Source organism: Thunnus thynnus, chromosome 23, assembly GCF_963924715.1.
Source record: "Thunnus thynnus chromosome 23, fThuThy2.1, whole genome shotgun sequence".
NCBI classification, from domain to species: Eukaryota; Metazoa; Chordata; class Actinopteri; order Scombriformes; family Scombridae; genus Thunnus; species Thunnus thynnus.
This window is the reverse complement of record NC_089539.1, coordinates 14,401,819-14,417,038: the sequence shown is the minus strand read 5'-3', so window position 1 is coordinate 14,417,038 and position 15,220 is coordinate 14,401,819. Positions and strand designations below refer to the sequence as shown.

Below are 15,220 nucleotides of genomic sequence, written 5' to 3'. Positions count from 1 at the left end.
CCTAGCAATCAGTGTCTAAAACACACTCATGTCCAGGTGCTGAATCCAAAAAATTTTAGTTACTCTGTGTCTCTCGCAACACTGTAAAATGCTCCCTTTACGATTTCGAGCCCAGGCTGCCTCTTTGTTGGGTACAGAGGTATTGAAAAATCTTATTCCTACCATCTTGGACCAGTAGGCCAAAAGTAGTAGGTAGAGAGATGGAACCAAGGGTCTGGAAGGGGGACACAACTGGCCAAAAACATCCAGCTGTTGTTGCCCAGTTGGAAATTTGGATTAACGGGTAGGTATGTGTGGTGTATTTTCATTAAATGTCATTGGTGTGCTTAAAGACAATATTAAGCTATGCAGATTGATTTTATAAGTTTACAAGCTATAAGGGCTAGTGTGATACAATTTGTATTGGTGTAGTTGTAATCTCATGAACCATATTTAATCACAATGTACGTATAGAGGCACGGTAGAAGAATCATAATCATACACTGGAGAAATTTGAGTGTGTTTGTATTACATGTCACTTTGCTTGGGTCTGCATTAAAGTCTTCACCTTTTTTTAAAAATACTCTCTGGAGGAGATCAAGAAATAAGGGTGTAAAATGACTAGAATAACTTATAAAAAAATAAAAGGCCAGAAGACAACTTGGCAATAATGGTGTAAAATGATTCCCAATACTTATAAAAAACTGGATATAACCAGGTAGAATTGAATATGCCAGTACATATCCTCAAACAGCTCAAAACCTGTTTTGAAGAGTTTTGACCAACAATGAGTGACGGAGATAAAGATAACAGAATAATTGGCCAAAAATTAGGGAGGGTGGACGATAGGTGTGACCTATGCCGACCCAATGGTATAAAAACTACGCCCCGAAGGAAAAACCTTCGGAGCGATTTGGTTTGTTGTAAAAGTGCTAATTTGCTCCCCTTTTTTGCCGGCATTAAAGAACACTTTGCTGCTTGGACCTCTGACTCCCTTTTTATTTTCAAAAGATAGTTTTTTGATCTGGTATATTTTCCTTCAACAATCTGACACAACATATGTTAGGGCTGGCATAAGTTTTGGCTGAACAAATCAGCACATCCTTTCATCAACATCAAAATATGCTCCTCTATTACTTTTCTTTTTTCAGTAATCTTTACAAAAAGTACTAAGTATCATGACATAACTGACTGATCTCGACAACAACATCAGACAGAGTTTACCAGTACTGTAAATGCTGGATTAGTGTCCGGCAACAGGAAATCAAGTTCCAGGAACTCTGCCTGGTCATCAGACAGAGCTTACTGTATCCTGCAGAGCGGAAATCAAGGAGCAAGACATTGCCTATTTGGAAAGTTGCCTGTCACAGCCACTGTATTCGAGATCTCATTTATGTTAATGAGCTTGGAAAATTAGGGCATGATAATGAAGAGAGCAAGCCAGAGCCTGGACGGAGAGAACGGAGGAACATAAAAGGATAAGGCTTGAACTCTCTGTGCTCTGTCTGTCTGCTAGACTACTGATAAATAATGTATAGTCTGTGTTTATGGCTTAATGTTATTTGATTTAGATTATGTTAAAAATAAAGTCTACTGCTCCCTACCTCCCCTCTCTCTCTCTCTCTCTCTCTCTCTCTCCCTCCCTCTCTGTCTCTCTCTTTAGGTACATCCAAGCAGCCACTTCCCCCAAAGATGTGGTGATTGTGGTGGATGTCAGTGGCAGTATGAAGGGACTGAGACTGACCATTGCCAAACACACCATTAACACAATTCTGGACACACTTGGAGAAAATGACTTTGTTAACATCATAGCAGTACGTACACACACAATCACAGAAAATACAGACACGCGTGAGCAGTCTAAGACTCACCATAGTGTGTCTACAGTAAGTCCTGTTGAGTGTGACATAGAGATTAACACACTAACACACACATGCACGAGCTAACACACAGGTACAAGTACAGTGCTGAGAATGGGGTAAATACATGGAAAAGGACACACACGCTTCAAAAACCAGCACAAATACATAAAAACACACAAGATTCAGTTCACACCAGGCATTCATTTTCACTAGTAAGATCAAAGCTTCAGTATTCACTTTGTTTTTAGGTTTTTCAGGATTTTGGCTGCGTGCAGCCGTACAACTACAAATCGGTATAATAAGCATGGTTTATCCTGGTATTACTGTGTGTGTAATCATACGCCTCTTGCAAATCCGCTGCCCTTAAGCTGTTTTTACACAGAATTTAAAGCTACACTCCTCTTGTTGGAGTGACCACGCAGCACAATGAAAATCAGTGCTTCAGGTTTTTTTTTATAATCCAGTACTTTAATCATAGCAATAACTGGACTTGATATGACTTGAATTTGAATTTAAATGAATAAATATCCATATACTCATATTATTAACAATTAAAAAGGTCTTGTGTCACAGTTTCAGATATTGACTGGAATGATTAAGTGTAATACCATTAAGGGATATTGTAATACTCATGGTGATTGATTGAGGGTCGTATAACTTTATCTTTTATAAATGTTACTCATGCTGCCTGTTAAGCATACTGGGTTATATGTTTGTCTTTCCAGTACAGTGACTATGTTCGCTACGTGGAGCCCTGCTTCAAGGGCACTTTGGTACAAGCTGATCTGGATAACAGAGAGGTAACACACACACACACACACACACACACACACAAAAGGCATACTCACAGGCTCACAGCTAATTAATTCACTTAACCCCTGGTAACCTATTAATCGTAAGCTGTTATTTTGCTAATACCCTGACGACAAAGATTATGCTGACATCACATCACAGATAAAACATCACAGTGAGCATGTGTTATCAGGGTTTCAACCTGTTCATTAAAGGATTTACTGGTGAAACTTTTTGAACTAGTTCATGAAATATTTGACTGTGTGAGTTATAGAGCCAGAAGTGCTCTTTCTGTACTGGTGTTTTAAGATTTTTTTCCCTCCCAATTCCCCATCCATCCTCTCTTATTTCCGTTTCCTCATCTCTAGCAAGAGGTCATGATGTCTTCTCTTCACTCACCTTTGCACTTTTTATCCCCAAACATCTAACTCTTTTTTGCACTTACTTCTACAACACCATTAATATCTCATCTTTTTTTCCCCTCGTCATCTGTTCTCCTGTTTTTTTTTTTTTCAAAAACTGCAACACCTGCTCAGTCCGTGTGTGTGTGTGTGTGTGTGTTTGCATGCGTGTTATGTGTTGGATGTATGCCCTACTTTCACCCCCCCTTCACATCATCACAGAGCAGGTGAGGTCGCCGGCCACTGACAATTTTAAGTCAGTCACATGACCTGTTAGCAAGGGATTTCGTTGGCTGAATACCTCGAGAAGCATGCTGTAACAGAATGGGCTTACAGATGTTGGCTGACACACTTACGCTTAAACTCATGTGGGCACACGCATAGTACACATATACACGCACATTTACATGAAGACAATCTTCAGTTTTTAGGCTGTTACTTATATCTCATAAAAAAGTGCCCTGAGTTGATTTTTGTTGTGATTTGGCCCTATATAAATAAAAATTGATTGATTATACTTGATTTTCAAAACTGTTAAGCAGCATTTTTTAAAGAAACATCTTTAAGTTTGAGTATCATTCACATGTTAAGCAGTAATCACAGCAAAAAATTTACAGTTAACATGTATTTATAAGGAAATATTAAATTCTTTTTAGAGCCTCAAATTACTTGGTTTGTCCCTGGTTCACAGGGTGCTGGAACCCACCACCATTTAACCATTCATCATAGTGTGTGTGTGTATCTGCGTGTGTGTTCGCGTGTTGATTAATCCTGATTACCTCCTGGTGTTGTAGTGACTTTGCTGTAGCTAATTGGTCAGTGTGTCTGGGAGTCGAGGATAATCCCTCCTCTAGACTCTTTCACTCACTGCCTCACAATCTCTTCCTCTCTTTCTCTCTGTGTGTATGTCCGATTCACCTGAGTTTACCCGCGGGGCAAGATCCACAGCTTAGTGATAATGTCTGTGTCGATTTGTTGTGTGTCACCCTACAGCATTTCAAGCTGTTGGTTGAAGAGCTTCATGTCAAAGGAGAGGGCAAAGTGAAAAAGGCAATGAAGGAATCTTTCAAGATCCTCAATGAGGTTTGTCCCCTTTTGCAGCAAACGTAGCAACAGCTAGCATTGACACCGTGAAATTGAGAAGTTCACTCAACGTTCATATCTATATGACATAATTCACAGAGATGGATTGGTTGATTTCTTGGACATTATTCAAAGGATTAAAACGTGTGTGTGTGTGTGTGTGTGTGTGTGTGTGTGTGTGTGTGTGTGTGTGTGTTTGTAGGCTGCAGCGATGGGCCAAGGCAGCCTGTGTAACCAGGCCATTATGCTGATAACAGACGGAGCCATGGAGGATTTCCAGGAAGTGTTTGAAAAGTTCAACTGGCCAGAAAAACGGGTATGACACACACACACACAAATGAACAAATGCAAACACCGAAAACACTGAAATACACATATTTGATCATGGTCACTTTTGGGCACATTACATAGACTTACACTCATTTCCTGAAGACTTACTCAACCCTAACCATCACCACTACTTACCTAACCCTAACCCTAACCTTAACCACTGAACCAAAAATCAGTCTTTTCCCAATTGGGGACATGGCTTTTGTACCCAATTTGACAAGCCGTCCCCGATTAATTGGTCCTAAGTCTGAAATTTTTCCCAAAAGTAGCTTATGACAGACCACACACACACACACACACATACTGTATCATATACAGTATTTATATTAAGTTGTTTGATGTAACAGGTGGATGGGTTTATCATATCTAACTATATATTGTCTCTCCAGGTTCGAGTATTCACTTATCTGATTGGAAGAGAGATGACATTTGCTGATAATGTCAAATGGATTGCCTGCAACAACAAGGGTAATAAGCAAATGGGAATGAATCATTAGCCTAAAGGTCAAAAAAATTTGGATTGCGCCATAAATGTTGCTAGTCTGAATCCCCGGATCATCATAATTCCCACAAGCAAGGCATTAAGTGCCAGCAGATGCAGTGTTTCATCATGCTGCTCTCAGGTGTACAAGCACATGTGTCTGGCCAGGTCTTTACAGGTCTTAGTTACAGTGTTAAGTAGTGGAGAAGTGATCTTAATAAAAGTTTCATGCTGGCTGCATAAAACATGACACATATATTTACTCCATTTGCACTTCTTACTTTTGGTTAATTGCAATGTTTGAGGAATCAAATGCTTATTCTACTATTGATGTAACCTCTTTTCAGCAACAACATATAGAGTAATAGATATGAAACCTACTGCAACGGTCATTTGCTTGCAAGTCTCAAATAAAACAGTGTCCCATCATGTTCTTAACAACATATGAGGTCTGTCGGCCCTCTGCGGTGTTGCCAGGTGGTGCTCTATAGGACTGGGTATCAGGTGCTGCCCTCTTGTGAATTACATGGGGTCATGCAACAGCTCAGACCTGAAAATAATCACTTTATCCTGCTCTGTGCACATCATAAACCGCTGACTAAATACCTGATTATCAGCACAGTTATACTGTAAACACATCTCTGGCCAAAAAATATCATATCTCTGAGTGTGTGTGTGTGTGTGTGTGTGTGTGTAATGGGTAACAGGTGCACTCCCTTCTGTTGCGAACACTGACAGTTGCTTCTGCCAGAAACAAAATATCTGTCATAAAGAGACAAACATGCTTATTGTTACATTCCTGCAAAAACCTTCAATTTAGAGTTTCAATCTTAATTTAGTATGTAAGTCTACTTAATCATATTCACAGAAGCATTCTTGGGGAGATGTTACAAAGGCAATAAGGGTTGCACACATTCACATATTCATACCTTGGCAGTGCTTCACTAGCGTGTTGTCACTTAGCAGCATCACTGCAGGTATCCCATTGACGTCATTGTCCTCCACTTGTAGAAATGCCATAAACCTTAGAGTAAGCCAAGCTTTAGAGAACGCCAATAGCACATTCAAATCAATGGGAGAATCTTTTATTTAAATCAGCTTAGTGTTTTTGGGAATACAAGGTTTTCTGATGTCTGATAAATGAGTTTATTTCTCTTAATATAATGCCCAAAGGCCTAAAATAGAAAGATAAAAATAATACGGTGAACATTTTCTTTTCTAAAATCTATCAATCCTTGAGTTTTTATCTGAGTAATTTGTGATATAGTGTATGTTTGAGCATGTATTTGTGTGTGCTGCAGGTTACTACACACACATATCCACACTGGCTGACGTCCAGGAAAACGTCATGGAGTACCTCCATGTTCTCAGCCGGCCAATGGTCATCAACCACGATCACGACATCATCTGGACTGAGGCCTATATGGACAGTGTGGTCAGTTGGCTTCTCTCATTATGAGTGTGCTTGCTGGGCAGCACACAGTTGGAAGACTTAATCAAAATGTCCGACTCACTGAAGACACCTGTGCTTTTACTTTTGGCTGTGATCCAATGTACAGTTATTTTGAACATTCAAATGCCGTCTGTCTTTCTCTCTCTATGGAAACATTCACAGCAAGTCTGTTTGTCCCTGTGCCTCTCTCCATGGTACTGAAACATTCAAAACCTCTCCATCCCAAACACCATACAATCCTCTAGCAGCCACATAGAACCACGTAATGCTCTATAAATTTCTCAAATCCTAGCAACCATCCAGCACTGGCCAACTAACTGCAGGAAACATCTTAACAATGGCCTGAAAACACCCATTAACCAGCGTGAACACCAGAGAAACCCTGAGAAAGTGTTTAGCAACCAATGTTAGGCAAGATACTTGTAATAATGTTATCTATACACTTATCATTCATTGAAAAGAAAAAACACTTTATTAATTACTCATCAGCAGAAGTATTAAGTTACATTATTGGGCTTTTCCAACCACTCCAAATCCTCCACATGCAAATGTCACTTCCTCTGTATGTTAAAAAAATGCTCTCTATTTGATACCTGTTGGCAGAAAACCAGATATTGTGGCTACAAGCAGCAGCCTACAAGTTTTGGATGAGGTTACTGACTATCAACAACTAATTTAGCCATAACGACACACCCTGAAAAAAACCCCAGATGATTCCTCGATGTCGGCTTACCAGTGACTAACATTAGCAAGCCAGATAAAAAGACACAACATGTAATGGTAATAAGACAACTTTGGAGTTACTGGAGATCATATAGCCTACCTCCACTTTTTGGCGGAAGCACAGATAAACTTATATGAACCCTTCCTAAAAAGACAGCAATAATGCCCTAAAATGAATGTAAGTAACAGAGTTTAAGTAACTGTAATAGAAGAAGTACAGTATTACAAATGTTTAGCAACACACTAACAAAGATTTCAGGCAGAAAACAAACAATTTTCTTCATATTTTTCCTTTTCTTGTGCAACTGTTTCCTTTTGTCTGCTATTTCAGTTTCTCCCTTTCCCCTTTTGTGTCTCTTTTCATCTAGTCTCATTGTCATCTAACCATTTGTGCCATTTCTCTTTTACCACCATTTCATGTTTGTTGTTTTCTATCTCATCCCCTTCACCTCCAGTTCCCAAGCACACAAGAGGTAATCATACTTAGAGCCAACTTTACTCTGCTAAACTTTTTAGTAGACATAGAATAGAGTAAGGAGACATTAAATAAATAGTATCTGAAATGGTTCTATAATAGAAATATAGACTGTTCTAAACAGTTTCTATTGGTCTCTAGTAGCTTCCAGTTAGCCCAGCTTTCCGCTTAGTTCTTTTAACAAGAGAAATTTCTCTAAAATAGTTTTTGTGAACTTTTCTCAACTTCTCTTTACTTTCCTTTGTAAGACCTTAGCTTGTTGTTGTTATTCTTTGGTTTAGATATACTTGCCAAACGCAACATAGTCTTCCAATCCATCTCCATTTCACTTAATTTTCCACCTTTGGGCAAGAGGAATGAACTCCTCCCAGCTTCATTTAGAGTTAGCATTATAGTTGTTTTCTCCTAATTTAGCTTGTCAAGAAAAACAATGTGGATTAAGTGTGTCTGTTTGTGTGTGTACCTCAGCTGTTCAACACTCAGGCCCAGAGCTTGCTCCTGATGACCTCAGTAGCAATGCCTGTGTTTAGCAAGAAAGAAGAGACCGTAAGTATTCATTTTTAATCCCCATTAATTCAATTATCCATGACAAACCTCTCCCTAAACTTATGTAACATATTTGTGTCCGTAATGAGGACTTTGGAATGTCTTTTCCTTTGCATATGTGTGAGTAGACGTCCATTTCCCAAGAATTTGATTCTAATGTTCAGTATAATCCATGATTTGAAACCACACTAACTCTGAATATGCACTAGAGAGGGTAATATATACTATAAACCATATTCTCTTTGGAGTGAATCAGCCAAATCATCCTAAATCATACCATGTTATATCACATTTTAGTACCAAATAAATATATATTCTTAATATGTGTGTTCATTCTTATAGTTGTCTCATGGGATTTTGCTGGGAGTGGTAGGAACTGACGTGGCTTTAAGAGAACTGATGAAATTAGCTCCAAGATACAAGGTAAACCATCCACAACACACACACTGTCACAAGTTAGGATGAAACATACCATGCTAATATTAAATATTCCACTGTATTAAGTCTTCCCTGAGTATGCGATTTTGTGTTCATGTCTCTTCAGCTGGGTATCCATGGTTACGCTTACCTCATCACCAACAATGGCTACATCCTGTCTCATCCTGAGCTACGACCTCTGGTACAAACAAAGATTAGTCGCTTGAATTGTACATTGAATTTAATTAATTTATTAATTTGAAGCTGAAATGGGTTAAACTTTATAACTCTTTATAGATGTAAAGCAATTTAACCGAGCATAATAAAAAATGGGATAGGTTACTAAAGACAGATGTTGTTTGTATGTTTGTGTGTTTGTGTGCTTGTATGTATGTGTGTGACAGTATAAGGAGGGCAAGAAGCTGAAGCCAAAACCCAATTATAACAGTGTTGATCTGTCTGAGGTGGAATGGGAAGACACTGAGGAGAAGGTTAGTAACACACACACGCACCCTTCCTAACTCTTACCCTTACCCTAACATTAACCTAACCCTAAACTTACTTTAATTTATGTTAAGGGGACTTGCTTTTTGTCCCCATAAGGGAGGCAAGTCCCCACAACATGACTATGTAAACAGATTTACATCCCCAAAATATGAGGAATACCTGGTACACACACACACACACACACACACACATTTCTGGCCTTTTCAATTTTCTGTTTTCTATTGTCTTCATTTGATGTGTGTTTTTCAGCTGAGGACAGCCATGGTTAAAGGAGAAACTGGAACCATGTCCTTAGACGTGAGAACTGCGGTGGATAAAGGAGTGAGTACTTTTGTGTTTGCTTGTGTGTGAAGATGGAAAGAAGAGCTGTATTAGATGAGTGATTCTTTCCCTCTCCAATATTTTCTTTTCATTTATACCTACATTCTCTTCTAATGTGTTTCTCATTTTTTAGTTTTATTGTCATTTCTTGTATATATATTCTATTGTATATAGGTTTTATTCGTCCCTGGGGACTTGTTTTTAACCTCTCCAGTACAAGCTGTAGTTCTTTCTCCCTGTGTTTACTTCATTTTTTAAACTCTTTCCTTTTCTCTGTCTCTCACAGAGGAGAGTTATGTTCCTAAAGAACGATTACTTCTACACCGTCATCAACGAGACACCATTCAGGTTTGCCTGATCGCTCTCAACTTTATGAAAAGATTACTTGAAATGTCAGCTACTGAAATTAAATATCCACCGTTTGAACAAAGCTGGGGACAAGATACCTGTATGAATCCTATGTAACCAATATCATCCATTTGGCCTACACTGTTTCTCAGAGGAACAACATTTGATTAATACCTGTTGTGTCCTTATAATAGTTATAATGAGTAAGATTCATACTGCCAGTTATGTAGCTTTTTGTCCCAAGGCACATTTAAACAATTTACATATAATAATAAGTATTCTGCTAACACAAAAAAGGGTTGTAAACTGTTTGCTAAATTGAAAACTGAAATATTGTTTCTATTTAACCAACAATTAAATAAAAACTTTCTTCTGTGTTTGACAGTATGGGTATAGTGTTGACTAGAGGATATGGAGAGTATATCTTCTTTGGAAACGTCTCTGTTGAGGAGGGTAAGTCTTTCTCTTCTGTCTCCTTTTCTCTGTATTTTGCCTTTCTTTCTCTCTCTTATGTCTTTTTTGTTTTTCTTCAGGTCTTCATGACTTACAAGCTCCAGATTTGACCATAGCCAACGAATGGTGAGTAGAACTAGCAGATCATACCGTAGGTGTGTTTACATCAGTGCAACTCGTATTAGCTCTTCCCACAAAAATATGTGGACTTTTTTTGTTGTTGATGAAATTGTATGTTTGTGTTCTTATAGGACCTACTGTGAGACGGACATTGACCCAGCGCATCGTAAGCTGAGCCAGCTGCAGGCTGTGGTGCGATACCTCACGGGCAAAGAACCAGATCTGGAGTGTAAGTTCAGACTTCATTTCCAGCGTATTATCTGTCCACTGTGGAGAAATAAAACACAAAGCCTGAATCTCAACGCATCATTAAAAACACCAGTGCATCTATGTCAACTTTGTTTCTGATATTTTGACACATGAGCTTCTTATAAAAGCTCAGTGACATCAACAACAGTTAAATGTGGCCAAAAATATTAATCTAGATCTTGATGAGGTGTTTGGCGTGAACATAAACTGTAAACTCAGATACAACATGAGAATTCAATAATATTCTTTTGTTGACTGTTACCCATGTTTATTATTTATTCTGCCTTTCTCTGTGCGTGTGTCTCTTTTTGTACGCCTCAGTCTTTTATCACCGTTAGTATTAGATTTATGTTTCTCTCTGCAGGTGATGAGCTGCTGTTGCAGCAAACTCTATTTGATGCAGTGGTCACGGCTCCTATGGAAGCTTATTGGACCGCCCTCATGCTCAACACATCTGGGTGAATATTAACACACATGCACACACAGACATGGACTTTTTACGTCATTTTACGTTTTTTTTTACTAATATTTACCTTGTCAATTATCTGTCTGCTCCTCCTCCCTCTCAGTATGGATGAGGGGGTTGAAACGGCATTCTTGGGGACCCGATCAGGCCTGATGAGATTCCAGAGGTACACTGGCATTGAAAAAAGAGTTGGCAAGTGAGTAAGAAAATTCATTTTGTAAATTAGTCATACTGATATGTCCAAAACCAAAAGGGTTAAAAATATGTGAATTGTGGCAATTAAGAAATTCAATTGAAGCTGATATTACAGTAAGGTGCAAGTTCGCCCTCTGGTGGTCAGTAAAAGGGCAGCTGGACTTAATGCCTGAAGTCATTTCAATGCTGTACCACACCGATGAGTCTCTCAGTGAAACATTGTTTCAAGAATTGTTTCCTCTAAAGAATATACACTGCTATTACTCCAGACTGGCAACATTACATGAAAATAAATTTAATATTGCTCTCACTTTTCCCTGTGACAAGCATAGATACAGTTTTACAGCATATTTGTGTTCAGAGACATCCAGCTTTTGTGATATATCAACTGCAAACATTAAAAATGATACCTTTATCTCAAATATTATGGTATTATAATACTATTGAGCAGAATTTGTACACTGAGATTTTATATTAAATGACATGCAACAAAACAATGTGTTTTTTCTCAGTAAACTCTTTCTGTAGTGCTGAATATACCATTTAGTATCATCCAGTTTAACATCACCCTTTATCACTGTTCATTTCTTCCCTCTTTCATTTTCCACTTAATCTCACAGTGTCCTTTCTTTTTCCACGACATTATGCTTGTTTGTTTGTTTTTATTCCCACCTCACTCAATCTTTTTTCTTTCTTTAACTATCATCAAATCTTCCTGTTGCCTTCTTTATTCTATCCCTCTTCACCTGCTTCACTCTTTGCTCTTGTCATTATTTTTAGATAGTTAGTAAGATGTTAACACTATTTTTTGTCTCTCCCCAGGTCTTTCCTGAGCCCCACAGACAAGGAGAATATGTTCACCCTGGACCATTTCCCCGTGTGGTACCGCAGAGCTGCCGAGTACCCAGCCGGACAGTTTCTATATTACATGCCCAGACAAGAGACTAGAGGTAGAAGACAAACCTTTAATAATCACACACACACACACACACACACACACACACACACACACACACACACACACACACACACACACACACTCTTTCTCTTTTTGTGCTTTTGTATTTCCAATTTTCTGAGTTGTGTTCGGCAGGTTCAGCCAATAACCTCTCAGTAAAAGCCATCAGGCTACAACTGCCCATTTCTGTTTACCCTTTTGTGTATTTATGTAAATTGCTACAACACAGGTTTGCAAAGTATTTTTTTAATGAGGCAAACAGCCCAGAAATTGTTGTGCAGCCCCGATTGATATTTTGTTTAGTTTTATTCTTCACCATAGTTCATATTCCAGGATGTTGTGGAGAATAATAAACAGCTCCAGACTAACAAAGTAAACAATCACTGTCATCATACATATCATCACATAATACTAACCTCCATCTTCAAGTCTAGGCGAGTCTGAAAAAATCTGTGAACTTTTCTTTCTCTGTACTGTATTTAATTTCCTTATTTTACTCCAGACGAATGAAATGTATTTTTTTTTAATGCTTTAAACAAACACGTTCACAGCAAAGTGCTTCAGGCAGCAACAAAGGAAGGAATTTGAATAATCACCAACAGAGTGCAGACTTAAATGTAATTACACTGATCTACAGTATATTTAGTGTTATGAGTTATGAGGCTCATTACAGAGTACAGAGAGTCTCTATATATCCACTTCCTCATTTACTTAAAGATTCAAATTACTGTCCACATGAACAAATCATAAAGCCATCATGTAAAACTGTGCTATGAAAGTATAAATATACACAAATAGTTCTATATACTGTATGTATTAGGTTGTTGTTAAATGTAGTGTGTTGTGTTCAGACGTATTCAGGGACTATGAGGCTGACTATAGCGCCACCTTGAGTGCAGAAGAGGTGGAGCGCGAAGCGGAGGAGGGAGGGAGAAAACAGAGGGAGGCGGAGGAGAAGGAGGAGGAGGAGGAGGAGGAGGGTAGAGGAAAACTGTTAGATACTTGGCATGCCTCCTCTTTTTATTTGTCTTCCTTCTGATTTTCCTTAGCCCTGATTTCAAAGCGTAACTATTACTGTGGTCTTTTTTTTTCTATCTTTCTGTTTTCTTATCTTTTTCTACACCTATTTCTTCTCTCTCTCTCTCTCTCTTTCTCTCTCTCTCTGCATGAGCATGCACTTAAAATATGGGATCCTCCTCTCCTCTCTCAGGGAGTCAGTAGAGTTTCTGGCTCATTTGCATTGTGCTGACCCAGTACCTCCCTGTCTTTGATGAATTATGGTTTGGAAGTAAAAATCTGGTTTTGTCGTGCTTTTTCACCGTTATCATAATGTTACTACATTATGTTACAATATGCAATAGCAAAAAAAAAGAAAAATCCCCCTCTCATCGAGATTGCATAATTTCCCGAATGCATGATTGTCACACAGACATAGACCAGTTTTTTCTTAAAGGGCTCACTAACAGCAATATAATGCAGTATATGACACATACACATATGCACAGTCCTTCTGTTAGGAGTGTATTAGTCGATTAGCTCTCATAATCTGTGTTACATTATGTTTAAAATGTTAATCTGGCTGGAATCTGTGGCTTGGTGACAGTTGGCATCAGGTGTCATGAAGGCTGTAAATAGACACGCTGAATATAAATGCATGACTTTATTAGTTATAACCGACCCAGTCCAAGTCTGGGTAGTAAATCTGTCACTCGCATATTTTCATACACATTCTGGCATATCTGTACTCACATTTCAGCTGTCACTATCACTGTGAGTGTTCAATTCAAGTATACAGTACATGACCTTTTTTTTTTTTTTTTTTCTCAAAACATTCCCCTTTTTGTTTCTTGTGCATGCGCATACTCACGCATGTGTTTGTCAGGAATAATTGTGTGTTTGTGACATGCATGCATCTACTATATGTCTCCATGTGTATGTAATATTAAAATGTATTCATGCTAATTGTGTGTGTGTGTGTGCTGCTCTATCAGCAGGGAGGATAGTGATCGCTACCACTTCTATCACTGTAACGGTGGGGAAGAAAACTGCCATCGCTGGAGGTAGGATGACACACTCTTTATGTCTGTCTTTTACACACATGCTTTTATTCCCCTGCTCTTTATCTCTCCTTTTTTTTTCTTCTTTTCCTTTCACATATACACTTCCAATGTTTTCTCTCTTTCTAAACTTTCCTTTTCTCTTGCAAAAACCCAGAACTGTAAAGCATCTCCTGCCTTTTTTATTTTCTGCTTTCTCCCTCTTTGTATTTTCTTGTGCTTTCGATTGAGAATTAATTAGCAAAATTGACTGGCTGAACTTGTTGATTGCATGGTGATTGTTGGTTGTATACCTTCCAATCAACTGTGCTGATTAGGCAGTTACACTCTGCCATGTTGATTGGATGTGCTGTGAGATTCACTCGGAAGCGAACTGATGACAAACTTGCATATTTGATTTGTTTTTAGCAGAATTTTAAAAAAAAGAGTTTGGCTTGACCTGCACGCTTGATTACATCTATTATTTAATATTCACTTAAACATAAGACAGCAAGGTGTTTTTATGGCAAGAGGATTGTATTAGTTGTGTTTAGTTTCTGTGAGATTTGAAGATCCAGTTAAATCAATTAGTTCTATTTCCATGTAAGTAAAAGAGTGCAATTAGAGCCTGACCAATACTGGATTTTTTAGCCCGATACTGATATTAATACTTGAGATGTATTGGCTGATATTCTTTTTTTGCATAAACATATATTTTGTGACAAAGACATGTCTGAGCAAAGATATTTTACCATTGAACAATAAACTTTATAATCAAAGATGTCAGTAACAGTAAAAGTTACTAAAAATTTACGGTAAATTCAAATTTGAATTAGTTTAATTGATTGTCATAAATAGAAAAACGTCAGTAACTTGAATTGAGAAAAAAAATTAGTCAAAATACTTGAAAATGCTGCCAATAAAACATTTATTGTTGCAGTTTAATACTCCCACCATGCAATTTCTTTTTACATATCTGCCAACACACTGTACATTTCAATGTCAGTAGAACTCTGACAACCTGA

General features: G+C 38.1%; 1 protein-coding gene across 1 annotated transcript in view; it reads left to right on the top strand.

Annotated features, from left to right (window-relative positions):
- cacna2d4a (calcium channel, voltage-dependent, alpha 2/delta subunit 4a) overlaps positions 1-15,220 on the top strand; it is a 90,518-nt gene that overhangs the window by 8,136 nt on the left and 67,162 nt on the right. Inside the window, exons 8-26 of the mRNA XM_067581552.1 lie at positions 1,643-1,793; positions 2,567-2,641; positions 4,028-4,117; positions 4,320-4,433; positions 4,837-4,915; positions 6,230-6,363; positions 8,048-8,125; positions 8,468-8,548; positions 8,670-8,744; positions 8,947-9,033; positions 9,299-9,370; positions 9,657-9,718; positions 10,104-10,171; positions 10,252-10,297; positions 10,423-10,520; positions 10,905-10,998; positions 11,110-11,202; positions 12,024-12,151; positions 14,151-14,219. Coding sequence (XP_067437653.1) covers positions 1,643-1,793; positions 2,567-2,641; positions 4,028-4,117; positions 4,320-4,433; positions 4,837-4,915; positions 6,230-6,363; positions 8,048-8,125; positions 8,468-8,548; positions 8,670-8,744; positions 8,947-9,033; positions 9,299-9,370; positions 9,657-9,718; positions 10,104-10,171; positions 10,252-10,297; positions 10,423-10,520; positions 10,905-10,998; positions 11,110-11,202; positions 12,024-12,151; positions 14,151-14,219 — 1,694 coding nt within the window. The remainder of the gene's footprint in view (positions 1-1,642; positions 1,794-2,566; positions 2,642-4,027; positions 4,118-4,319; positions 4,434-4,836; positions 4,916-6,229; positions 6,364-8,047; positions 8,126-8,467; positions 8,549-8,669; positions 8,745-8,946; positions 9,034-9,298; positions 9,371-9,656; positions 9,719-10,103; positions 10,172-10,251; positions 10,298-10,422; positions 10,521-10,904; positions 10,999-11,109; positions 11,203-12,023; positions 12,152-14,150; positions 14,220-15,220) is intronic.